The sequence below is a fragment of the Podarcis muralis genome, chromosome 7 (genome assembly GCF_964188315.1).
Source record: "Podarcis muralis chromosome 7, rPodMur119.hap1.1, whole genome shotgun sequence".
Lineage (NCBI taxonomy): Eukaryota > Metazoa > Chordata > Lepidosauria > Squamata > Lacertidae > Podarcis > Podarcis muralis.
In genome coordinates, this window is record NC_135661.1 from 63,625,512 (window position 1) to 63,652,856 (window position 27,345).

The window sequence follows — 27,345 nt, forward strand, 5'->3', positions numbered from 1 at the left end:
CACCCCATTAAAAGTATCTTTTATAGTAATTTCCTTATTTGAGCTATTTATCCTGGCGTGTTCATACTATGTGAAAAGGCACGAAAAACCTCAGCGACCGACTCCAGGCTTAGAACATATGAGGAGAGTAGGTTCTTGCCAGCACGCAAGATGGCGGCTGCACCTCAGCAAGGAAACTTCTTGCCCTTCTCCAAGATGAGAGGGTTCCAACCCGTTATCCTTTCAGCTGTTTTTCGAGCTTCGCCCTGATCCGAGATGGCGATTTTTGTCCCTCTCTACCTTTCTCGGTTTCGAAGCAACTTGCCAGCTTCTAAGATGGCGGAGCCGACCTATGGAAGAGAACGGCTTACTGGCCCTTCTTTTGACCACCGTCTTCTTTTTTTGCCCGGAGCAAACATGGCGGCGCGAAAAAAAAGGAAGCGAGGGAGTAAAGGTTCGGAAGGAGGGAAGCCCCGAGTCCTCCTGGGTAGACGGTGAAGCAGCAGCCACTTCCGCCGAGGAGAGGCCTCGCCAGCAGTAAAAATGGCGGAGTCGGTGCTAGAAGTTGTAGGGAAGCTGCAGTCGCGGCTCACGGGCAGTTCGGAGCCCAAGAAGGTAAAGGACCCCCTGAAGGGGAGGGCGAAGCAAAGGTGGCGGGTGGGTCCTCTGGTAGCCGAGTGGTTTGGGGAACTCTGGCTAACTGGATGGACAAAGAGGGGGCCCCGCTTGTAAGGGCCACACAGCAAAGGAGACGAGAACTGGGGAGGGGTCCTTGAGAAGGAGGTGGGGGGCGACTCGGAGGAGGTCGGTGGGATGTGGCGGGGTGGCTCCCTAGTATGGATCCAGGTGATCTGGAGTCAGGGATCCCACCCCCTACTCAAATTATGAATTTGGGGCAGGCTTGGACTTTTTCACACCGGGAAGATGGAAAGACCAGGAGATCCAACGTCTCTTTTTCCGAAGTGGGGTGGCAGTCAGCAGAGCTCCGTTTCCAAGGGCATGTACCTTAACGTGTCTTAAGTTATTCTACGCCTTCCCCCCCTCCCCGCGCCGCCCCACAACACTCTGGTTGAACTCTGAACCGGGGTGGTTGCAATGAGGGCTCCGATCTCAAGCCCCCTTTTCAGTGTGTTCCCTGAACCCCCTTTTCAGTGTGTGCTGATGAATGGTGTGCGGGTTGTCGCTGTGGACCTATGAAAGGGTCGATCTGTCAAATAAAATCATCATATGTGCAGTGTAAAGAAGGAAGCTGGGAGGTTGTTGGGTTTACCCCCACATCGAGCGGGTTGCTGGAGATATCTGAAGCAAGGCAGTCCTCAAAATTTTATAAATCCCTCTGCACAAATGTGGAATCATAACCACCCTTTGATTTTGTAGTTGCAACTACTTTAGGTGTGCTGACCAAAAAGTAGAATATATCCTTATTAATTTTAAACAGTGCTTTTTTCTGGGGGGACTCAGGGGGACGCATATCCCTAAACATTTTGTGAATCTAAGTTTGGCTTCATTGAGGGGCAGTATTTGAATATGAGTAGGAAAACGAGAGTATCCCTAAACATTTTTAAAGAAAAAAGCACTGATTTTAACCATCATGTTTACATGCATCCCCAAAATGGTTAAAGTGTGCAAAGTGGCAACTAAGCTAAGTGATTTTCATTATGTGCTGATTGGGGATGTAAAGTGTGGGGGGGGGGGCAGGCATGGGATATGGTGAGTGGCTCTGAATAATTTAGAGGAAAGGGCTGGATTTCTTTTTCCTGGACTCATAAAAGAGGGTTATTCTGGCAAATCAATATAACTTTGGTGTCTGCTGAATACCTCATCATGTCTTTGCATTGAACTGATTTAAAATAAGGTTACGGAAGAGATCAGATGCATTGCACTCCATGTACTGGAGCACATTAAGTGCTAGAGGGAAGGCACCATATCTCTGGTGCACAGCATCAAACCATGAAGTGAAATCAACTTTGTATCTAGAAGTGCTTCCTGTATTTTATGGGTTTTAGGTTTGCTCAGCAACGTGAGTTGCATTTTTACCTAGAAATTCCTTAAAATCAGATGGCCCTGCTCCTTGGGAATTCTGGGAATTACAGTACTATAGGCTTGGGGTTTCAAACCAGGTCAAAAATGCTTGTTGATTTATATGTAAAATGTTATTTTTTAAAAAGTGCCTGGTTCTTGCAACAATTTATAAAAAAGAAATTCATAGGTGTGAAAAGGAGAGTTCCAAAACCCCCCAGCATAATTCTTATTAATCTGCATGTCCACAAGTATGCTTTTTGTATCATCTGCTCTGTGTATTTGTGAGAGGGGGTGGGAAATGGCATGCACAGCTAGAATCTGGTGTCTGCCCTATAAAATATTGGCTTCTGCTTAAATAAAAATGTGAAGGTCCTAGACCTACTCATTAGGGGGTGGGTGCCGACCGTCCAAAATGGCAACTTATCATAGTGTACCTGTTACCATGTGAGACATCAGGGTGGTCTGTAATATCCAGGCAAATGATAAGAAGTGTGTGCCCTTTCCTGTTTTGTTGACTTTCTGAATGGATGCAGATGTTTGGCCAAGGTCTTGTCATACAGGCAACTAGTTGTGCCATATGGCAGCATGTGTACTGTGATAGCTGATACCACTTGGTAAAAGGACCGTCTGTGTTCACCCTTCATCCTGAAAAATTCTGTGAGCTTTGTCCAGGGCAAAGTCCAGAAACCAGTAATATAAGCTTCTTGGGAAGAAGCTTGGAAAAGCAAAATCAAATAATTTTGCTGCTTTTAGCAAAAACTTGATTTTATTCTTGCAACAGTTTTTCTAGTTAGAGTCTTCATAAATCATCAAGGTGAGAGGACTGCAGTTTAGAAAAAAAGGGACTTACATACTCATGTAGACCAGTGTTGAACAATCTCGGGTCTCCAGACATTACAACTCTCGTCATCCCTGGCTAGCTTAGTCAATGGGCAGGAATGATGGGAGCTTTAGTACAATATCTTGGGACCCAAGTTTGAAGAACACTGTGCTGAACTACATGGTCCTGAGGCTCCCAGGTGGGGATTTTATTGAAATAATTTCTTCTTTGCCTTTTAGCTAATAAGGCTTCCAGAGCAGTTAGAAAAATCAGTAGTAAGTGGTTCACTGCCCTCAGGCTTATGACACATGAGGAAAAAGGGACAGGAGGGCACTCTTTCTCCTTCCTCTCAAATGCTAACACCTCAAGCAGACCCTTGCCTCTCCTCCCCCTGCCCCATGAGGCTTTATGTCTGTTGTCCAGGAGATAGGGATTTTGCATGTTTTATAAAACCCAGGGAAGTGGAAGTGTTGTTGGAATAGAACTCACACCAGCCCTTAGTTGGTGATCAGGGCTGATGGGAGTTGTAGTCCAAAAACATCTGGAAGGCCACCCGTGCTATAAATCCTCTTTTCTATTGCCCTTTTGTTGTTCTGTCATCTGTATCAAATTCCCATCCATACTTTATTCTCGTCCTCTTCTTTTTAAGTAAGCTGTTTGTATGCATTTATTCACTCTACCAGATTTTGTGTAACAGAAACTCTAATTTTGGGCTTAGCATGTATGATTACACAGTTTGTAGTTTTATTTTTGCTTCCAGACAATTTTCAAAGATGTTGATTTCTCTTTTGGGCGAAAGGCTGAAGTGGCAAGGTGGCAAAAAGGACTGAAGACCCCGGAGATGGGTGTTCTTTGGCCAGTCAGGGCTTGTGGGTGCACTGTGGTCAGGGGGAAGGAAACTGGGGTCGGAGGATGGCCCTGTTCCACCTCTGTGTCTGATCCTTTATGAAGCATTTTCTATTTGTTTCCTTACATGTCCCCCCCTTTTTTTCTGTTTTGGAGCCATGCTGTTAGCTGCAGGTCTAAATGCTAGACACCAGACTGACACCAGACATGCTTGACCTGCTGCAGAACACATGCAGCCCTGGCTGCAAATAAAAGTCTGAAAGGAGTTTGATCTCTAACTGAAATTTTGCCATTGAGCTGCTAATCCAGGGTTGGGCAAGTGCATTTGTGTGCGTGGATGGCTCAGAAAATGTTGCTCAGTGGTCTGAGTTGCAGAAGTTCTTTACGGCTTGTGAAACATTTTGCCTGACTCTGGTCTTTTGCTTCCAGACTGGTTTCTGGAAAAGGTAGTGCTCTGGCTTTAGCCAAGGGGCTGTACAGGGGAAGATAGGAACTTGACATATGAAGTCAGACCATTGGTCCATCTAGCTTAGTGTCATCCATACCTATTGGCAGGTGCTCTATGGTTTCAGGCAGGGAGTCTCTCCCCCTTCTACCTGGAGATACTGGGGAATGTTCTGTGTGCAAAGCGGATGCTCTGCCGCTGAGCCACGGCCCTTCCCTTAAACAAAGATAGCGTGCACTAGTGGCAACACCAGTGTTTTCTTTTTTGCTTTGTTAGTTTGGTCTACTTTCTGAAGAGAGGCAGAGGGAGAGAGGTTGAGCAGCTGCAGGAGAGAAAAGGAGCAGATATCTGGCCGCACCGAGAGTAAATAATTTGGCACGGCACATTTTAACTCGTGCAGCTCTTCTTTGGACCATCTATAAACAAAACTGCAATAAAAGAACAAATGACAAGACAATTGGATGGGCTTCCTTTGTAGTTTAGATCCATTTAGTAAGTGAGTTTGTACAATTATCCTGTTAAAATATCTTCGGATTGTAACCAGTGTTGGTCCGACTTGGAGTAGATCCATTGCAAGTAGATCCTTTTGTTTTTAGACTTGGCAGATGGGAAGGAGGTGGGCAGAATTTTTCTCAAACAGTTGTGTAAAACAGGAAATTTGGATAGATGCTGCTTTCTCACCCACAAAAAGGCACTCTGCACTTGGAAGAATTCCCTCTGCTCCACAATTGTTATAAATACAGGAGCCTTGCCTTTGGGGATGGGCTGTAGCTTAGAAGCAGAGCATCTGCCTTGTCTGTAGGACACCCCAGGTTCAATCTCTGCCCCCCAGCAGCCTTAGCTGGGCAAAAATAGCCTGGCTTCAGTTATCCATTCTATGGTAACCTTCAGGTTAGACTACTGCATGGGATTGCCTTCAAAGATTGCATGGAAATTATTAGTGGTTGGTGGGGCATAAATAGAATATATTTGTGGCATTGTATACAGTGTTAGTCTTCCTCAGAGTAGCCCGTTGAGGTTACTGACCTTACTAGGCATCACAGTTTGAGTCATAGAATCATAGAAGTGTAGAGTTAGGAGGGACACCAAGAGTCATCTAGCTTAACCCGCTGCAATGCAGGAGCCACAGCAAAAGCATCCATGATAGATAGTGCTTGATTCGAGATGGTGCAGCCCTCAGTAGGTCTCTTATTTATTTATTTAATTTCCATCTCACCCTTGCTCCCAAAGGAGCCCATGGTGGCAAACAACAAAGCTGCAAAACAACACACGTAAAGATAAGTAAAAAAAGAAACAACCCGTCAGAGACTCCATCAGCAATGCATACTGTCCTTGAGGTTGGCCCAGAAGCTGCAGCTGGTGCAGAAATTGGCAAGTTGACTATCACCACCATGTTTCACTGCTGCTGAAAGAATTGCTCTGGCTGCCAATTTGCCAGCAAGCTTAAGTTCAAGGTACTAGTGTGCAAAGCCCTGTACAGCTTGGGACCAGGGTGCCTAAAAAATAGTCTCGCCCCTTCTACACCCAACCAATCACTGGGTTCTGCAGGAGAGGGCCTCCTGTGGATACTGTCTTATTAGGAGGTCCATTGAGCATGATAGAATTCCTTCCAATACATACTAAGACAGGCACTGACTATGTTGACTTTTTGGCGCCTACTGAAGACATTCTTCTTTCAACAACTCTTTTAAGTGGAGATCTTTATCCCAGCCTATGACCACATTGGAACTGTTTTTATATGCGGATTTAAAAAAAAAAGTTCTATACATATGGAACTGGTCCCCCCCCTTTTTTTGTTTTACAGCTGTAACTCTTTTATTTGATTTTTATTTGTATTAATTTATTGTTGCTACCTTTCCTGGCACCTTGTGGTAGAAGGTGGATTTAATAAATAAATAAGAGCATAGAAAAACATTATTTTTTTTAAAGTTGCCTGTTCTCGTGGCTAATAATTTCAAGGCTGCCAAGACCAGTATCTTTCAGCCACCAGATGCCTGCTTAAACAGGAATGCGCTAAAACTTTTCCTGAAACTTAATAATGCGGGGAGATGGGCATGCCTCACCAGGGAGGGCGTTCCACAAATTGGAGAACCACCACCGAAAAGGCCCTGTCACGAGTCAGTGGCAACCTGGCAGCATCTAATGGTGATACTGCCACCAAGGTCACAACTGCCAATCATCAGCTCTGAGATGGTTTATATTGTGGGAAGGTGCTCTTTTAGGTACCTGGGTCCTCAGCCAGTTAGGGCTTTTTATGCTAGCATAGACATCTTGAATTGGGCCAGGCAGCTCTTGGGCAGGCCGTGCAGTGCATTTGGGACCAGTGGCACATGGTCCTTCCCACTAGCTTAGCTGCTATATTTTGCACTAGCTGCAGCATCCGGACCACCGAAGCAGGTCTAGGGTTGGCAACTCCTTGACTCTGCCAGCTTCTGGTCCTGGCCATGCTGCCTTTGCAGACAAGCCACAGCAGTGGAGGGTTAAAGTCAGAGTGGCACCTGCCTTATGAGATGCTAGGAAGCTTCCAGTAATTCAAACGAGAGGAGAGCTGCAATGGGGCTGCCTTTGGCTGCATCTTCAGGATTCCTTGGTCTGCATTGTTTGCCCACAAAAGGTGTGAGTATTCTTGTTCAGCAGGACTTAATTTCCCTCTGTGTAGCTGCCATCATAGAAGCTGGATGGATTTGCTTTCTTGTGCCCTTCCTGCTTTGCTGCTGCAAAACAGAACTCCCCTTGATTGGCGGACGCATCACTCCCTTTTTGTTTTTGTCTCTGCAGCTGATGAAGAGTTTGAAGCGGCTTTCAGAGTTGCCTATTACGGTTGATATCCTTCTGGTAAGACCTCTTTTGATAACACCACTTCTTATTCCCAGATATGCAGTGCATCACTGAGGGTATGCACCACCTTTAGGATGAAACAGGTGGAAGCCAAAATGAGCTCCGGTGGCTTTTTGTCTGACCCTTTAGCATCAAGGATTATCACAATATTTCAGTAATTTCTCCCAAATTGAGAACCAAGCAAAGGATTCTTTCATATTTTATTTTTAGTGTTTTGTTTTTTTTTGGTTGTGTTTTGATGTTTTTAATTTAACTGTTTTGGGCTCCCTTTTGAGAGTGAAAGGTGGGGTAAAAATAAACGAGCTTTATTTTATGTACTTGGGGGGACTGGACATGTTACCCCCCAGGATGAGACTGGATATACACAGACCTAAAAGAAATACACATTGGCATTCAATGATGGTCAAAACTTGAGGTTTTCTGTATCCCTTCTGCAGGAGACTGGAGTGGGGAAAACTGTGAACGCTTTACGGAAACACGAACAGGTTGGAGAGTTTGCCAAGAATTTGGTGGCAAGGTGGAAAAAGCTAGTGCCAGTCCCACAGGAAGTGGAACGGTAAGCCAGACTTATCCCCTAATTCTGTTTTATACCAGATGACATCTGGGGACTTGTAATTCATCAGCTGAAGTCATTTCATGCCTCAGAATAATTTGAAAGATTCCCACGTTTCTTGCATTGATTGTGGCTGACCAGGTAGGGACCAAGTAAGTAAGCCCAAAGCAGTGTGGGATAGAGTCCAGGAATCCCTGCTGTTTTGGGGTACTTGGTGGTACAGCACATTCTTGGGGTGTAGAGTTTCCTGGCTCTCTCAATCTCTGGCATCTCCAGGTAGCACTGGGAAAGGACCTTCTCTATTGGAAACCCTGGAGAGGTGCTAACTTTGGGTTATAGCCAATGTTAGTCCTACTCAAAGTAGACTCATAGAAATTAATAGGCATGACTAACTTAGGTTTATTAATTTCCATGGGTCTACTGCTTGAATATCACCCATTCTGTGTAGTGACAATATGAACTTGGTACAAGGCAGCTTCCTTTGTTCCATAGCACAGGGGATTCTGGTTCAACTCTGATCTGCTTTGTAAGCATTAGGAAGGTTAGAAGGGGCCTGTTGGATTAGGCCACTCTAGCACAGCATCCTGTTTTTGCGGTGGCCAATCAGATGCCTATGGGAAGACTGCAAGAAGAACCCTTCGACTTTCCAGCAATGTCAGAAGCATACTGCCTTCAATACTGGAGGGTTGTGCATAGCGACCGACAGCTTTATCCTCAATGAATTTGTCTGAATGCTTTTTAAAACCATTCAAGTTGGCCCCCACTACATCTTATGGTGGTGAATTCCATACTTTTAACTTTGTGCTGTGTGAAGAAGTACTTCCTTTTGCCTGTCCTGACTCTTCCAACGTTCGGCTCCTCTGCATGGCCCTGGGTTCTAGAACCGGGAGACTGGGAGAGAGAAATGTCTCTCTGTCCATTTCCCCAACATCATGAATAGTTTGTCCACTCTGGTGTTTCTCTCCCTTTTGATCGTTCATAGAACTCCTTGCAGGCATTGTAGTTAAACATACATGCCACTCTTACAGGAAAGCTTTGGTTTGTTTTAGAGAACTTCAGTGCAAATACGCTTTTAGTTGGAAGGCAAGCTATAATATATTTTTTAATGGATGCCTTCCCTCAGAAGAACAACCCTCCCGTTACTAGTATTTCTGCAGGAATTGGTGATCTGGGCATGTCTCCTGATTAGAAGGACACAGTGGGTTGTATCTCCCCACCAGGAATGCTTGAATGGTCCAATTGTACCCATTCTAGAGGCAGGCAGCAGAATTGTCCACCTTTAAGTGATGCTGCATAGCAGGAAGTGAGGCTAGCTATATGAGACGTACCCAGAGGGATAGTAGGCATCTTCCTCAGAGGCCATGTAATCTGTTGAATCTGCATTGTGTGCAGTCAAATAATCTGTTGTTCCCAGTCTAGATTTGGGTCACAGCAGGAATAGCCCACCTCCAGGAGAGACTGGCTGAGAGTTGGCACGGGCACTTTCATGTAGAGATAGCAGCAGGAAACTTCTTCCATGTGATGGCCCCTTTGGGCTCCTTGGAGTCTTTAATTACTATTTTTATTTTTATCGTGGCTTGTTGACCGCTTTCTCCTAGCAGTAAGAATTACTGGCCTAGCTGCTGCTGCTGCTGGACAAAGAACAGGCATTGGGAACTGCTGGAAACAAAGGCAAAGTTGACTGACCTCCCCTCCCTTATGCTCAAGGAGGGCAGTGACTAAGTGTGTGAGAGTGAGACTGTAACTGTAACTCAGACCCCAGAGAGTTGCACCATCTGTGTTGCCTTTTCCTGTGCATTGTATGTGATCATGGAACCTGGGTGCCAATTTTTTTGGCTCTTTTGAATGATGACTGTAGAACACCAGTTTAAGCAAACATGTTCACTTGCATTTTGTCTTCTTCTGCATTATCTCAAATGACATAGTCTGTACTTGGACTGTTGGCATGTGAGAAAGTAAATAAGGGACTGTCAAGGTGAAGAAAGAGATACGTTGTGCTTCTTGAGTGCAGGGGTATTTCATAGACACATGTGGAAATGTGCAAGCTCCACCTTCAGCCATAAGGACTAGAAACTTGGCCTCAAAAAATATCCAGCATTCTGCCTATTGTAGAACTGGAATGGGGAGCCTCTGGCATTCCCAATGCTGTTAGACTGCAACTCCCATCACCCTTGGCTATGTTGGCTGGGGCTGATGGGAGTCATACTTTAGCAGTGCTTGGAGGGCTGGAGGTTCCCCACCCTTGTTGCAGAGGCACTGAAGTCAACAGTCTTGGCTGGATTCTTTTTCTACCTCAGTAAAGAGAGGGAGGCCAACCTCAGAAGTAACTGGATGCTTCAATGTCAGGTTTTTCTGATCTACTACTTCTTTCCTTTTCTATTTTGCAAAGGCCTAACCTCGAACCTGTAGAGCGCAGCTATGACCGAAGCATCTCTAGGAAACGGCAAAGGGAACCTTCCCCCAAAGAGGATGAAGAGGTTGACCAGGACTACACAGAGGCGTACCAGCCTTCCTGCAGCCAGTCGTATGAGCCAGACAATGGGGCAAAAAAGCCCAAGAGATATTATGAGCCCGAAAAAGCCCATGAGACGTTGAGCTATGGTGTTCCAGAGGACAGGACGTGGGGCAGAGAGTCCCCGGCTCTCTCCTCCGACCAGGAATGCTCTGACTATGAACATGTGGCCTCGCCTGAGCCTAGTGATAGCCCTCAGGACCTGTACATGGACCTCTGTAGAGCTGAGGACCAGGAAAGGGAGCAGAAGTCCCTTAATCGGAAGTCCAATAAGGGTCATGGCTTTCAGGACAGGCAAGAGGGAAGCCAGAGTAGGAGCTTCAGTGACTCCCAGGAGAAAGCCGGCTTGGGTCGGAGCAAAGAGCACAAGTCTTCTCACAAGGAGAAGCTGCGGCTGGAGGCCAAGGGGGAGGAGAAAGGGCCTGCTTTTAGCCCAGAGAGGCTGCTAAAGGCTTCCTCCAAAGAGCCCCTGCGAGACTCTTCTATGGTGGGGGGCAGCAAGGAGAGGCTGAAGGCCTTGGACGGCACCAAGCGAGAGAAGAAGAGGGAAGGCGGCAGCAGTAGCAAGAAGGAGAAGCCACACGTGGACTTGGAGGAAACGCTGGACAACCACTTGAGGAAGCAAAAGCACCAGGACTCTGAGAGAGTCAAGCCAGAGAAGGTGAAGCTGGGCAGCCTGGAGGCCTTGCCTGGAGATCGGGAGAAGCGCAAGCCGGAGGGCGATCCCTCCAAGAGCAAGGAGAAGAAGGCTTCGGGCAGCTCCAAGAACTTGGAGGGCAAAGCCAGGGCCTCCGAGTCAAACAAGAGACCAGCCAACTTCTCTCCTCCAAACGATGGGGAGGGAGACGCAGAGGATGAGTACGAGAAGCCAAAGATGTCCTTTGAGTCCTACCTGAGTTATGACCAGCCGCAGAAGAAGAAGAAGAAGAACGTGGTGAAGCCCACGGCTCCCATCCCGGAAAAAGACAAAGGGCACGGCAAGCAAAACGGTTCCAAGTCCAGCACCAAGAGCTCTGACACGAGCAGGAAGACACACAAGCAGGCCAGCGAGAAGAAGCAGTCGGGGGCTTCCAAAGCGAAAAAGGTGAGTGCAATGTTTTGGGGGTACATTGCACCTTCTCCCCTTGAGGGATCACTTGCTCATAAGTGCCTTTTCCAATAAGGAAAGGGGAGATGGCAGGTAGAGAGCATCCAGAAAGGCAGCAAAGAGGTGGATCTGCCTCATGGCATGGCAGCTCTGGAGGAAGTTCTCTGGGATGCAAGGGAACTGGAGTAGCATTCTAGGGTGCTGCTGTTCATTTCAACGAGACTTGTGCAGAGACAGTCTCCCAAGGGATTACATACACCCTGACCTTATTAATGAGGAGGAGAGGGGAGACCATTTATCTTGGGGTGGTTCTGCATGTGCTCCATCTGTTTGTGAAATATGGTCTCTCTTATCTTTGTGGTCTAGCGCCTTCTGGGGAGCCCAGGACCTCCATACAGACCCAGGCTTGCACCCCAGAGAGGTCACCGGTGCTGCAAATGCAGCAAAAACAATGTGGGAGGAAGCAGTGCAGTGCAATTACATCTTGAACATTTGCACACTTATCAGAGGCTGTACTTTACTTTATTCTTGATGTTTTACTAAAAGGTGTAGCTCACCTCTTTTTATTTCTATTTAGCTGTGGGAGCGGCCTCAGCTCAGTGGCAGAGTTTCTGCCTTGAACCCAGAAGGTCCCAGATTCAATTCTCAGCACCTCTAAGTAGGGCAGAGAAGGACTCTTGCCTGGGACCCTGGATAGTTGCTGCCAGTCATTGTAGACAATGCCAAGCTAGATAGGCCCATGGTCATTGGTCTGACTCAGTATAAAGCAGCTCCCCAAGTTCCCTATGTCTTCTTGGTGACTCCAGCCTCTGATAAACTTACTAAGAAGCAACTGTTGGAGATTTGATTTCTCCTTTGCAGCATAATTGCAAGTGGTGCAGGGCTTGTGACACCTCTGCTCCTCAATGCCTCAGGGCATCTTGCTCTCTGTTTTGCTCCTGTGAGTTCTGAACTCCCCAAATTCTGAATTAATGAGAAAGAACTCCTCTCTGCTTGGTACCTGATCTAGCTTCAGCACACTGAGGGGCAAGCTAGCTTTAGTAAATCAGAAGGAGGATAGAACTTCTTCATGGAACAGTTCTATGAGAATAAGGAAGACTATCCATGGAATTGGGATCTGCCTTGTCTTCACCCCAGACTTATTCACATGTAATGATGATCCATGGTTAGTGGATAATTGCATGTATGGGGAAGCTTTGGCCCTCCAGATGTTGCTGAATTACAATTCTCAGCAGCCCCAGCAAACATAGCCAATGGCAAGGATGATGAGAGTTGTGGTCCAACAACATCTGGAAGGCCACAGATTCCCCGGCCCGGCCTGCACAGTGCCACCTCCCTCACCCTGAAAATGGCTCATCAACATTGTGTAAAGCTTGCTTAACTTCTGTATTCTTGGGGCCACTATATTCTTCAGGCACTAATCCTCAGAGACCAGAGCAAGCCAACCTGTTGGGCAATGAAATAAAATTGACACTGCCTAACGGTGACAGGTTCAGGTGTATGGAGTGCATGAACTGGCATGGCATGAGGTCATGGGGGCTGGGCAGAGCGCTGCCAAATAAAAATGCCTCCCGTGAGATCCCCTTGAGTGGCAGCACTGGCAGGGAAATACATGTCTGGGTAGGACTTGCTGCATCTTTCCTTTGAAGAAAATTTCAAACAACATTTTACTGAACTTTTATTTTAAAATGCATGCTGCACTGATGCCAATCTCTGTTGCTGGTTTTATTCCGTGTTAGATTTTCTTTTCATACTGTATTTTATGTTTATAATTTTTACTTGTAAACCACCCAGAGGACTGTAGTCATTAGCTGGTATATAAATATTGGAAATAAACAAGCAACTCCCTTTGGCCTCAACTTGAACTGAAAAGAAGACTAAGTGCATGTGATTGTATTTGCTCTCATTTCTAGTGGCGGAAGGGAGGTGATCATAGGTCACTGGTAGTGAATGTGCTTTGCATGCTGGGAATCCCTGGTTCAGTTCCTGGCATCTCCAGTTTAATGGATCGAGTAGTAGGTGATGTAAAGAAAAATACCCCTTATGTCTGAGACTCTGAAGAGCTGCTGATAGGTTAGTATAGACCAAGGGTGGGGAGCCCCAGGGCCAAATCTGGCCGTGGAACCCTCCCTCAGGCCCCAGGCCACACCCTTTACAGGCTGCTGCCAGTCAGTGTAGACAATACTGAGCTAAATGGACCAGTGGTCTGATTCAGTATGGTTGCTTCTATTTGGAGGGCAGAGAGAACTGCCTTTAGGCAACCAGGCAGACAAGTGTTTGTACTCTCCCCACTCCTGCCCACCAGCCATCTTCCTTCAGGACATCTATGGGCCACAAATGACTATGTGTGAGAAGAAAGGCTAGTAAATATTATAGCGGATTAGCAACACTTTCATGAACTTTATTTTGCAGAGCTGCCTTAACTTAAACACTTTATTTTCTCCTCTATTCCAGATGATTATTGACGTGGTGCCAACGCTTCCTGACATCCCCTTGCCCCCAATCCAGGCCAACTACCGCCCTCTTCCTACAATTGAATCGATGCCCCTTCCCCAGCCAAAAAGGAAAGGTAACTTCTGAGCTAAGAACAGGATGGAATCTGCTTGAGAAAATCCTTTCTAAGACTAGTGGGACAGTTCCATTCTTTTAAAACCATCAACAGCGAAACCCCTATTAGAATGTAAAAAGCAGGTGCTGAAAATATCCAATACAGAGATTATTGGAGGAATCTTACCTTCCAAAGGCTCTTGGAATAGAAATGCCCCATAGCTCTTCCCCCAAGGCCTCTAAAGAGCTCAGCATGCAGTCCTCCTGGGGAAGGAGGTTTCACACCTGGGTGCCACTGCTGGAAAGGCACTGCCCTGAGTCACTCTCAAAGGGTGTAGAGAACGGTGTCATGTGAAGATCTTAATGTACAGCAGAGGTGGAGAATGTGTGGCACTCCAGATATTGGATTCCCAGCTCCCATAAACCTTGAACGTTGGCCATGCTGGCTGGGGGTGATGAAGGTTGAGGTCTCACAGCATCTGGAGTGCCACACGTTCCCTACCCTTGATATATTAGGGAAAGGTGCACTCAAGTACCTTGGACCTTAGCCCTCCAATATGCCTGCTGGATTGAGAAATAGACGGACTCAAAATTTAAGTAATCAGGATCTTGTGGAAAAGGTATGCCCCTCTGAACATGCTTGGAGATCAATTCTTGACCTCTGTTTGGCTTTGAAATGCAGACATGGGTTTCACTTCATTGATCCGTGATTCGGTTCATGTGAGGCTTATTTCCACTTCTGTCAATATTTTGCCGTGCAGCATGCTCCTTGTTTTCTGTGTTGCTTTTGGATGCCTGGTATAGAGAACCATCATTCAAAAGCTCTTTGCTTCTCAGTCATGTTAGTCATTATGATATTAGTGGAAGAAGGGCTGGAGCTCGGTGGTAGAGAATCTGCTTTGCATGCAGAAGGTTCTAGATTCAATCTGTGGCATCTTCAGGTAGGGCTTGGAAAAGGCTCTTTTCTGAAATGCTGAAGAGGCACTGCCAATCTAGCACTGAGCTAGATCGGCCAGTGGTTTGTCTAGGTATGAGGCAGCTTTGTATGTTCTTAATACCAACCCCCTGAAATGCAGTCTACTGACATCTAGAACACCACTGGTTTCCCATCCCTGTAATAAATCATGGTGATTGCTATGTGGAATCTCCCAGGTTCACCAGCATACCTGAGTTCCTGATTCAGGAGTTGTCAACTTCCCAGTTGTCAGCTTCCCAACTTTTGGGCCCAGGGCTAGAGAAGGAGTGGTATCTAAGGCGGATCATTGACCTGCTGCAATGAGACAGCAGGTCTTCTTGGGAAGGACTCAGCAAGCCATCTGAGCTTTGCGTTGTATTTACCTAATCTCTGTACTGGATCCTGAGAACTGACAGTGACTTGTTTCTTTGCTTTTATCTCATTTTCCTCCTGTCCCTCAGTACTGTCCTCACCCACAGAGGAAGATGAGGCTGGCTTCACAGGACGCAGGCTGAATTCCAAGATGCAGGTGTACTCAGGCTCAAAGACTGCCTACCTCCCAAAGATGATGTCTCTGTATGAGCAGTGCATCAGGGTACTCAGCAATAATATTGACTGTGAGTATTTGCCAGCTGGGCTCCTTTAACATAAAGGGGTGGGTTTTGCAGGAAGGAGTTTGGGGCCTCTGGATGGCTGAAGAAAACTGCCATTTCTGGTTCCCCATGTTGACTGAGTAGTATTTCTAGTGGGGGAGGGGAGGGCTGCTTAGGCCTTCTCCACAGCTCCTCACCCTTGACTTCCTTCTGCCCCACCTTAATGCAACCATGTTTATTTCCTGGCTCAAATGCTGGAGACCCTCTGTCAGGGTAGGCAATATATACAGCATATATATTTCATTTATTTATCCCAGCTTTCCTGTAAGGAGCTCAATGTAGTGTGCATGGCAACTCCCCCCCTTTATCCTCACAACAACCTTGTGAGGCAGGTTAGGCTGAGAGTAAGTGACTGGCCTGAGGTCACCCAGTGAGCTTCATGGACAAGTGGGGATATGAACCCTGGTCTCCCAGATCTGTTCTGACTCAAACTAAAGCAGTTTCCTGTGCTCCTATTGGCTTGCAGTAGCAGCCACTCTAAATTGTCAATGCCAGGCCTATGTGTCTTTCACTAGAGACATGCAAGGCTACAGGAACGTCCTTATTTGTATTCATAGAATCATGACCAACAGCAACTTTCACTTTATTTATTGGAAGTTCTCTCTGCCTGTTGCTCTGGCTCCCCCCCCCCTCTAATTCAAGATCCTCCTGCTCATTCAGCGATGGGGAACTTGTGGTCCTTCAGATGTTGATGGACTACAATTCCCATCATCCTTGATGCTAGTTGGGAATTGGAGTTGATGACAACACCTGGAGGCCTGTTGGTTCCCCATCCCTGTGCTAAATAGTGGTTTGAAATAGAAGTAGGACGTCTCTCCATGACCTTTTTTTGTTCACTTTCTTTGTTATCCTCCTGCTTTGCCTTCCTCAAACCCTTATATGGTCTATCAAAGCCCCAGTGGGAGAATATTCACACCCCACTCCTGGTAAACACTCCTGATGTGTGTGCCCCTCTACGCCAGTTTCAAGCACCCCTTTCTACATATTTGTCCGTTGCCACCAATGGGCTCTGTGACTGGTTAAGTACAAAGCAGTCTAGGTCTTGCTTCTGCTTACTGCCCCCTCCCCAGCTGGGTAATGGCCTGCAGGGAACATTTGTTATGATCTATTTCTGCCTTTAGGGACGCGGGTGGCGCTGTGGGTAAAAGCCTCAGCGCCTAGGGCTTGCCAATCGAAAGGTCGGCGGTTCGAATCCCCGCGGCGGGGTGCGCTCCCGTTGCTCAGTCCCAGCGCCTGCCAACCTAGCAGTTTGAAAGCACCCCTAAGTGCAAGTAGATAAATAGGTACCGCTTTATAGCGGGAAGGTAAACGGCGTTTCCGTGTGCGGCTCTGGCTCGCCAGAGCAGCGATGTCACGTTGGCCACGTGACCCGGAAGTGTCTCCGGACAGCGCTGGCCCCCGGCCTCTTGAGTGAGATGGGCGCACAACCCTAGAGTCTGTCAAGACTGGCCCGTACGGGCAGGGGTACCTTTACCTTTATTTCTGCCTTTGCCAGCCCTTCAGATGTTTTGGAATACAGCTCCCAGCCAGCACAATAGCTGTGGCATTCTGACACCTCCCTGAGTTTCAGAAGGTGCTACAGTGGCCTGTGCTCTACAGCGAGTCAAATCAGTTGGGTCGTTGACTGCTCTTGGGTGCGTTTTCATAGATCTGATGGGTCGCCTTCTCTCTTACAGCAATCTATGAAGTAGGCGGTGTCCCTTTCTCTGTGCTGGAGCCTGTCTTGGAGAGATGCACCCCGGAGCAACTGTACCGCATTGAAGACTGCAATCACGTGAGTGTTATGAGATGGCGTGGGAGAGTCGGGGGCAAGAAGTGTTTGCATCTGTTGCTGCTGCTGTTCCATCACCGGCTGCGATTAGTGTGTGTTAGTGGAGGCTGGTCCATTAGGGGAAGTGTCACGCTGCCCCGTCAGCCTCTGCCTGCCCTCATCCAGCCCCCACTTGCTTATCTTCTTACTTGCAACCAGTCTAGGGTAGCACTAGCTGTCGGCTTCCTTCTCCGTAGCCTCAGTGTTGCCCTTATAGAGCTCAGCAGGGAGGGAGATGGAGACAAAACAAGAATCACTTGGCTCTGGCTTCACCTACTGTTGTTCTCCCTGCCTTCTGCCCTATTGGTCCCAATGGGCACTAGCTTCCACTTCCTTATTCAGCCGTGCCCCCAGCTGCCAGTGCTTTACTGCCTTCTGCAGTAATGAAAGGCAGCCCCATTTACTTACATTGGGGGCACAAAAGGGTGACTTGAACCTGCCCCTGGTTATCCCATGCATTAGGAAATGCTCCTTCCTCTCTGTGTAGTTTTGCACCCTGGATTCTGTTTCCTGGGATCTGCAACAAATTTTTGCAGCACAGAATGTTCCTGTTCAGGTGCCGGCCAGTAAGTCATGTCCATCTGTAGGATATTCCTTTCTCCTTCAGCCAAACTTGCAGAGTTAGCATTCCATGCCACAGAGCATGCTCAATTCTCACTGGTCATTTTTATGAGGGGGTTCCATCCCTCCCCACCAATATTAGTATATACTAATATTAGTATGATGAGTTCTTCCTTTTATCTGGGTCTTTCTTCCAGTGAGCTCAGGCCAATGTAAGTGGCTCACTTCTCTCCCCCCTACCATTTTGACCTCACAACAATCCAGTGAGGTAGGTTAGACTGATGATCACTCAGTGAGGGATTTAAACCCAGGTCTTCCCAGTCCCCTTCTGACACTCCCCAGCCTTCCCCAACCTGCTGTACTCCAGAAGACTTGGACTTCCAACTCCATCAGTTCTAGCCAGCACAGCTAATGGTCAGGGATTTTTGGAGTTTTAGTCTGGTAACATGTGGGTTACCAGGTTGAAGAAGGCTGCTCACAGCGTTCTTTGCATGGGTTCCCAGCCACCCTCTCAGGAAAGGCAGCCTTGGAGCTGAGAAGGGAGAGCAAATCCTTTCCCATGGGGTAAGGGGGAGAGGAAGTTGGGTCTCCCTCCTTTAGTATCAACGTGCTCCATGGTCAAGATTGATAGGGCAGCTGTTGTATCTTATCTATAAAATGCTTACTCATCTGAAGCTCCCACAGGAAAGCTGACAAAACAAAAACTCTCTTAATTGCAGTTAGCCACAGTCTTGTCTGCTGCTTTTCCAACATGCAAAAATAGTTTGGTTTAAAAGAGTTTAAAAAGGCAAAACTAAGTTTAAAACTAAATTTAAAGGCTTAAAAAACTACTGAGCTATAAATCTAGCTGCCGTTCCTGTCCTCAACTAGAGCCAGAAGGCTGCTCTTAATCATTATGTTGTGTTTGCTCAACATTGGACAAAGTGGTGTCCTAGTTGGACAGGATGCAACTGATTTCACCTGTATGAAAATTATCTGACTTACTCCAAAGACACACCTTCCCTTGCTTTACCAACCTTACTAAGGGTGTAAATCATTAACTACTTAACATTTATGTACAGTATTGAATACAATGAGCCTGATTGCTTTTCAGGAAAAGGATCAGTTGAACTACATCTTTGTTGAATAGTAACATTTTAGTTCAGAACTCATAGCTTTAAAGTTGGGGGACGCTGGCCAGCATTTCTGGCACCGAGATCAAATTCTGATGTGAAACTTGAAGTTCTAGCTGTTTAGGCTTCCTAATTCAGATTTTGAATTACAAAATCGATCAGCCTCTTGGGTTTTTTTCTTTGTTGATGGCTTAAAAAAAAGGCAGCACAGATTTATCAGCGTGCATGTGTGTTTCCTCCTTAAGGCAGCAAGCACTTTGTTCAACGTCATACCAGTTGTGTTTTGATGAGAAACCTTAATACAGCTTTCCCCAATCTGGTGCCCTCCAGAAGTTTTGGAGTGCCACTACCATCATCCCTGACTGCTTGCAGTGCTGGATGGGGCTGGTAGAAATTGCAACCCAAAGCATCAGGAAGGCATTAGTTTGGGGTGGGCTGCTTTCATAGTACTTGTGGATTTTGCTACCTTCCCACAAGGCAGAATCTCTTAGAGCTCAGCTGGATTAGGGTTCCCTAGACTGCGATGGAGCGGATGCTGCGTTTTTCATTGAGAGTCGTGCTCAGTAGAGGCAATTAGGTCTTGGTTAGAGCAGCGCAGGTTGGTCAGCAGCTGTTGCTGCTCTAAATGAGCCTCGGGGGTATAAACAGAGGTGAAAAAAGAGAGAGGTGTCACATGTTTTTGGAGAGCGAAAAAACACACTCAAGAGCCCTTCAATTTATGCTCCGAGGGGGAATGAAATGCAGCCTCCCCAGACAACCAGGAGGCAGGTGGTACAAGTGGTCTCTCAAGAGCAGTGCAGAGAGCTCTGCCTTTAAGAAGCCTGCCTTTAGAAAAGCAGTTCCAAGTGGATGTGTAGAGAATTAATTTAATTCCCCGCGGTGTTTGCCCAATGTTTTACCTTCTGTCTTTCCCATTTGTTGGGCTCAAGCCTTTTCTCTGCTCATGGCTTGCAGGTTTTAATCGAGGACACAGATCAGTTGTGGCACAATCACTGCCTTCGTGACTTCAAGAAGGAGAAGCCAGAGGAGTTCGAGTCGTGGCGGGAGATGTACTTGCGCCTGCACGATGCCCGTGAGCAGCGGCTGCTGATGTTGACCAAAAACATCCAGTCGGCTCATGCCAATAAACCCAAAGGTAGAATGTGAAAGCCTGGGATTTGAGGGGGAAATGCTAGCCATTTGCTTATGAAACTGAAAGGAAGTGTGGATGAGAACGGCCAACTTTTTTAATAATAATAATAATAATAATAATAATAGTCCTGCTCTTTTGACTTCAGCAGTAGCCTAGGTGGACAGAAATTTAGCATCAAGCCTGGAAACAATGAGAAGGAAAATCTGCTTTATTTACTTTCATTTGTAAATAGTTCCCTGTGAAACATATTTAAATGATTTAGCAATTTTAAAAAGTCAACTAGTAAAACCTATATAAAATCATTTCATAGATAAAAAAAATATGATTTAAACAATTTCATATATAAACACAATTTTGAATCCAGTACAGGTACACACTGGGGTAAAAATCTCCACATAAAAGGTTTGTTTAAAAAGGAAAGTATTCAGTATGTGCTGAAAAGAGAGTCGGCACCAGTCTGATGTGTAATGTAGGGTTGCTATATTTCAAAAAGTGAAAATCCAGGCACAGATTTTTTTTACAAAATATCAAAAAATAATGAAGTTATTTTTAAGGAAATTTGCCAAAACCTACACTTCCGACACGGGTTGTCATATGTCCACATTTTCCAGGACATTTAAGCGATTTCTGCCTAGGCACTGTTTACGAGGAAATTCCAGACGTATGGCAGCCCTAATGGGATCTTCACTTATATAACTTCCTTGTGCCTTTGTTAAAGGCATAAGAACAAGGACAAACAAGATATGACCATTTTAGAAGTATTTTTGCGTCTTGAGTCAGAGCTCCTTCAGAGGCATTGCTGTCCATGATAACATGAGTTATCTGAAGGCTTTGGCTCCATTCTAGGAAATGAGAATCTGTCCTGTAGCCCTTTCATAGGTGACTCTCCAAGGTTATTAACTAAAGGTGAAGTGCTCTGGCTCTCTCTTGTATCTTTTTAAAACCAAGAAGCTTCTAATGGAATGGAGTGAAATGTTATTGCCTGCTTACATCTACAAATCAAGGAATGACTACAATAGCCAGCAGAAATGTTGGCAGCACTACCTTGTTCTACAGAGTAGGGTTGCTGCACTCCGTCTGGGATTGGGGCCCCTGTTCCTTTAATCCAGGGGTCTGCAACCTGTGGCCCATGGGGGTCGTTTAACCGGCCCATGAGCCGCCCCCGAACCGAGCTGCTTGCTCGGCGAGTCCCCACGCGCTGCACTAAACCAGCACAGCACGGCGCAGGGGCTTGCTTCCGTGGCGCTGGAAATCACGTCTGCAGACGCAGATGCTGGAACTTGCGAGTGTGCGCGCTCATGTGATCCAGCCCACAGACGGATCTCCACTGGAGTGAATCGGCCCAGGCAAGGTAAACCTTGCCGACCCCTGCTTTAATCTGCCTTCTTTGGAAGGCCGATTTCCAAAGAAATAACTTTTTCCTATCTCCAGTGTTTTAGTGATTGGGGGGAGGAAACTTTGACTGCTGAATATTTCCCAGAGTTGGTTCTTTTAAAGAGGCCGTAGCCATGTCCTAGATGTTAGGTGCCCTCTGTCCTAAAAGACTGTGAATCTAATCATGCATGCTTGAGTTGCTCTTGGTAGTTAGCCGTGAGATGGCTTGTATGTGTATTGCATGTTGTCAGAGGGAAGATGCTATCACTGGGATCATTCTGGAATTCCATGCAGGAAAAGGTGCAGCAGGAGGAAGCTTTCATCAGAGAGGATGCAAGCCACCTGCTTGATGTTGGGAGAAAGCCTTCCCCTGCTCCATGAACGGCTTGAGGCCATGAGCAAGGAGAGGGGGGTGGATATATGGGGTTTCCTTGCAAAGCGCTTTTTGTTTAACCCAATCCTTCTCCATTTGCTCACCCTTTTAGGCAGAGTAGCCAAGATGGCTTTCGTCAATTCAGTGGCCAAGCCGCCCCGGGATGTGCTGAGACGGCAAGCAAAATTTGGGACTGGAGGAGCTGCAGTCCCAGAGAAAATCAAGTGAGTCTGAAACCACATAGTCACTCTTTTTTTGTAATATTGAGGAGGAGAGGACCTGGGGGTGTTAATTTGGTGATCTAATCTGATTCCCGATTTGCACTTTATCAACCAGTGGGTTTCTGGCAGCTCACTTTGACACATTCCAGCATTTTCCCTATACAGTCCAATAAAGTTACAATTCCACATTCGCTGAGATGCCGTTGTGGTTCTCCTTAGCATCTTACTGGGTATGGCGTTGTCTTTTAACCGCATTCTGGGTTCTGATTGCCAAAGAATCACAAGTGGGAAGTGTTGCTGTTGCCCTCAGGTCCTGTTTTAGGGCTTTGGGTTGGCCACTGTGCAAACAGAATGCTGGGCAAGATGACTGCTACTCCCGGATCCAGCAGGGATTCAGGCAAAGTTCCAAGCAGCTTACAAGATGCGTACATTTCATTCCTCTCCTCCATTTTGGCCCATTGTGGCTGTTCTGGTGTTTGCAGAAGCTGATGATTCCTTGAGCCCAGCAGGGCCCAGACCTTGAGCCTAGCAGGGCCCAGAGCAAGCGTCCGTGAGGCTGAAGTGTACAGTTTTGATTGTTTTTTGGTCTGGCAGTTGCTTTCACATAGCAAGTATGATGGCTGGGGCTGAAAGGAGTTGTGTTACAAAACATCTGGGGGGTACTAGGTTGGAGAAGATTGCTCAAGATGGTTCAGATTTAGCAGTGGTGCTATAATATCTTCTCTTCCATTCATTGTTAGTCTGGCGTTGTTTTTTTAATCCTTGCAACCTCCCTGTGAGGGATGTTAGGCTGAGAAAAAGAGAGCTTCCACTCTCCCTGGTTCTAAATTGACACCCTCTCGTCTACATTCTTCCAGCTTAAACTCAGAGTGATTGAAATTGCCTCACTTATTCCAGTGGCAGTGTGATTTCTTGGGTGCACACAGAGCAATCTTGTGTCTTTTCTCTCTGTCTAGGATCAAACCAGTGTACTTCACGCCAGCTAAAAGCAGCACCGTTCACACAGAAGAGGAACAGTCCTACGATGGACCCAGCACTAGCAGCGGCCACTCGGGGCCATCCCTGGGCAGTGCCTCCTCTGCTGGCTATGACTCCAGGAAGCCTCCTGTGAAGAGTAAGTAAGGCCAATGTGGGAATGCAGCTTTCTCTAGGGGTTATGCTCTGCTTGAACTCGTAGCTGTTGGTATACATTGTAATACAGCCTGGGAACAATGCTGGAGCTGTAGGGCATCTTGATTTAAAGGGCTAGAATCATCATTTTGGGGCAGCTGTATTCCACAGGCACTAACTGGAATCCGATCAAGCACATTCTTGCACGAGATGGTCTCAACTTTCCTTTTCTCTCTGTCTTTATTGTGTTGTTTCAGAGATTGCACCTATGATGGCGAAGACGATTAAAGAGTTCAAAAACCGATTTTCTCGGAGATAAAGACACCCATGCCTGAGCGAGAAGGGAATTATTCTCCTCCTCTTTTGATGGAAGCAGTGCTTAATGGGAAAACAGGGAGGGGTTGGGGTGGCTAAGAATCCCCCCAAGCCCAATTTTAAGACCAACAGCACAGTATTGTTCAAAGCAGCCCTCCAGTTCCTTCCTCTGCTCCTACAACCTGGTCTGTTCACCCAGCGTTTTTTAAAATGTGAAGTCTTGGCACTTGCTGAGATAAGAAGGTCCACAAACTGTTGCTCTTCCTTCAGTCTCTTTCTCTGAACTCCAGAATGGAAAGGAATACCTTCTTCCTCTACCTACAGTGTTCTTTTCTCAGTCCCAATATGTATGGATCTTGATCTCTCCTAGCATCCAGTTTGGAGAGTTCTTTTTTGCTGGTACTGTTACGAACAAAGGCCTTTACTTGTGACTGTGGCAGCCACTGCTGCTTCTCAAACCCCATTTGGAATCCCAGAGCCCTAGATCCACCCCATGGTTTTGCCAGCCCTCTATCAAATCATCCCTGGTGCAGCACATTCTTATCCCCTCAATTCTTAAATCCCCATTTTCCCTCTTATCCCTAAAACTCTCATGCCAGATATGTGTTGATTAGGCCTTTCTACATATGGACACAAAACTGTCCCTGCCCCCTGCCATTTCTCCCTTCTCTTCATTTGGCAAAAAACACATGATAAAGCTCTTCCACTTCTTCCTCTTCCTTTTAAACTCATAGGAAAAACAGCACAGGATCTGAGAGGAGGAGCCTCAGGAGGGGAGAGAAAATGGCAGGTTGCAGAAATCTAAATTTAAAGCAGTCTGATGAATTGGAGACTGATCTCTGCTTTTGAAAGCCAAATTTATTTTAAAAAGTGAATAGTGATGTTTAAGGTTTTGTGTCCCTGCTCCTAACACCTCTCTTGGTGGGTTTGGGGGTGTTGTTGTTGTTCTAATACCCACTTCCAGTTTTTGGTCAGACTGTTTTCTGACTTTTTAAAAAAATGATGACAACAACTGGCACTTTAATCAGTTCCCTGCAAGGAACTTTGGGAGAGATGCATGGAGTAGCTTTACAGCCTGTCTTCGTTTTCACATTGAGCTTCTAGATGGGAAGATGATGAAACTTCTTTCGCCCAAGAATCTTGGACGGCACCTAATCTTAGAAGGAGCTCCAGGGCAAAAGATGCAGGTGTTTTGTCTACCTTGAAGCGGCAGCTTGTGCAACTGAGTAGAATCTGGACCTGCATTTTCCCCATGCAAGAGGCCAAGGGAGAAAATCCACTGGGAGTTACATCTTTCTTGTCTGTCTGAGGAGTTTGAGGCAGCTGTACTTTTGGGGGCCTGCTTTTTCAGCAGCTGAAGGGAGCACAGGCTTTAACTATTATTTATGCTGATGGTGATGGGGGTTGTTGGTTGGGCAGGTCTGAATCAGTTTTGGGAGACTTGACGGTGTGTTTTTCTGGTTGCCAAGGCTGCATGAAGTTCGGCTAGGGGGTGTATGAAGGAGCCTAGCCCTTTCCTGATCACGTGAAAGTGGAAGATGGGAATCTCTTTCTTCAGTGGTTTTTCAGCCTCGCTCTTGTAAACTCAGGCCTTGCAAAGATGTTCCACAGTTTGACTGACACTCGGTGGTGTTAACCGAATTGCAGCAGCTGAAGAAGCCCTGCTACCTTTACAAAACCCTGCTGCTAATTTCTCAATGCTTGGGGCTCGATGGGACCTATGAAGTGTGTGCCATGCAAGGTTTGAAAACCTTGATGTTCTCTCTGTTCAAGCTGAAAAAAACACCCCAATGTCCCTCGAAGTTCCAGTTTTATACACGTGCACACATACACACACACACATGAAAATTTTAATGATGATGGTGTTCGAAAACGGGACTCTTGGTCTCTCTCATGCTGTTTGGAGCTGATTAAAGTTCCGCGGAAGCTTTAATGACATCGTGTAGCATTTCAAGGTGTGTTGTGATGTTGAAAAAAAGAAAAGAAAATCATGCTCCTTTTTGCTTTTTGCTGTACTTCATTTTGCTGTATTAATTTAGTTTATTATATAGATAAATCTTCTGCCAACTGTTGTACTTAATGTATTTTCTCCTTGTAATAATTGGGATCGGTGGTATGGATGGGGGGGGGGGGATTGAAGAATTATCAATCACTGAGGAAAGAGCATTTGACCCTGGAAAATAGCCCTTCTGTTAGCCACAAAGAGTAAAGGAAACATGGGTGATTTCCCTGTTCTTACTAACCAAGGAAGCATCTGAGGAATTGTGTATTTGAAATGGTCAGCTGGCTGTAGCCCCTCCCACCTTGCAGTGTGTGATATCATTAGTCTGCAGCAGCCCTGGTGTAGGAGAAAGCTCCATAGTGTACAGCACACAATAAGTTATGGCAGGGGGGCGGTGACTGTGGCAGCCACTGGACCGGAATGATGTGATATCAGGCTTGCTTGACTGAAAAATGGGCAGTTGGGTGGGCTAGTTCTCAGAGATCAGGGTTTGCCCCTTAATTTCTGGTTGTTGCTATTGCCATCTTGTTGGTAGAGATGAGTGTCTAGATGATACTTGCTGCTGCTATCAGCTATGCCATCGGGTGTATCCCACCACTGAAACTGAGCCATCGAGTATATTCCACCCTTTGTGTCTAATCTGAGACTTCAGCTGTCTTATCAGTATTACGGACTAGTTAGGTGGCATTGTCTGATGAAAGTTGCAGTGCAAATACTGTGACGTCTAGCTCAGTGATACTGGAACAAATTTTCTCAAATAGGAAAAGCGGACCCAATGAAGAATGAACTAGCACATTGTCACACCCCTCTATTTTACAGGTGGGCTTTTTCCCCAGCCAGATGCTAGATCAGTTGGCTTAAAAAGCATTTTTTTAAGCTTTTCAGTGCCTGGGTGATACACAAACAATCTCATGCAGAGTAAAATGACTCCAATTCTGATTCTTCTTTGGGCTTCCCACACATTTTAAAATGGGTACAATTTTCAGAGCTATTCTACATGCAAAGGAATTGAATGAAAGTGCCCTTCCTCCCATTTCTTCCTTTTTTTTGCATACTACAAGGAAAAGGTAATGCTGAATTGCATTTGTCTTTTGTTTCCCACAGCTGTAAATAACAGTTTTCTATTTTACTTTTTTGTGGTAACTATATGGAGATGAATATTTTAACTAGATAAGTTATATGAAAGGAAGAAAATTGTGTCTCAATAAAAGCCAAACACTGGACATTTGTGTCTGTCTGTTCTGCGTTGTTTGTTGAGGTGTATGCTTTGCTTGCTGGGACTTGGGAGTCCAACAACATGTGGAAGGCCACAGATCACCCATGCTTGCCACAAGGCAATAATTTCCAAACGTGTCCACAGGGCCATTGTAAATGCCATGAAAGTATGGCGGGTGGACTACTAAGAATAAATGAAATAATTCAAGGATTCTGTGAGTTCAAGATCACAACCTGCATATGTGTCTTGGTTGTGGCATGTGGCAATTCTATTGTGTCTACATGTAAAGCAGAGCTTTCCAAACGGTGTCCACATTAGTGTGTCGTACGAACACTCCTCACTCCTCGAACACTCCTCACTCCTCGCAGAGCTGGAAAGGGATTAATTTAACCTCTGGTTTGCTAGTAAAACTGAATTGCTGTGTTGTGAAATGATGGATGTCTAAAAAGTGTCACCAACATGAAAAGTTTGGAAAGCTCTGGTATAAAGAGTGTGACTTAGTTTCAGGAGACACTGTCTATGACCAAGTAATGGCACATGAATGTCTCTTACACCTCAGTTGCTTACTGACACTTGATATTTGTACGTTTAAGACTCATATTGCTGTTGGGGTTGTAAGATGTTTTGAACTGTTTTTTTATATTGTGTTTTAATGTTGTAACTTGCCCTGGGAGCTTGGGATGAAGAGTGCGTAACTAATAACAATAACATTAATGATAAATGCTCTGGTGGTTAGGGCGTGGTGCTGATCATGCCAAGGTCGCAGGTTCGATCCCCACACGGGCTACCATCATATTTCTTCATTGCAAGGGGTTGGACTAGATTAGTTCAGTTTGTGCGGGGACACTCTATACTTTTTCTA

The 27,345-nt window shown here is 46.1% G+C and overlaps 1 protein-coding gene across 1 annotated transcript; it reads left to right on the forward strand.

Moving 5' to 3' along the window:
- The first annotated feature begins 452 nt into the window (after positions 1–452).
- On the forward strand, positions 453–26,490 carry ELOA (elongin A). Its single transcript, XM_028738886.2, has 11 exons — positions 453–594; positions 6,891–6,947; positions 7,388–7,506; positions 9,893–11,099; positions 13,557–13,671; positions 15,066–15,221; positions 16,934–17,031; positions 19,695–19,875; positions 21,732–21,843; positions 22,797–22,954; positions 23,208–26,490. The coding sequence occupies exons 1-11, from the start codon at positions 523–525 to the stop codon at positions 23,267–23,269; spliced, it is 2,337 nt and encodes a 778-aa protein (XP_028594719.2). The 5' UTR covers positions 453–522; the 3' UTR covers positions 23,270–26,490.
- Positions 26,491–27,345: the final 855 nt, after the last annotated feature.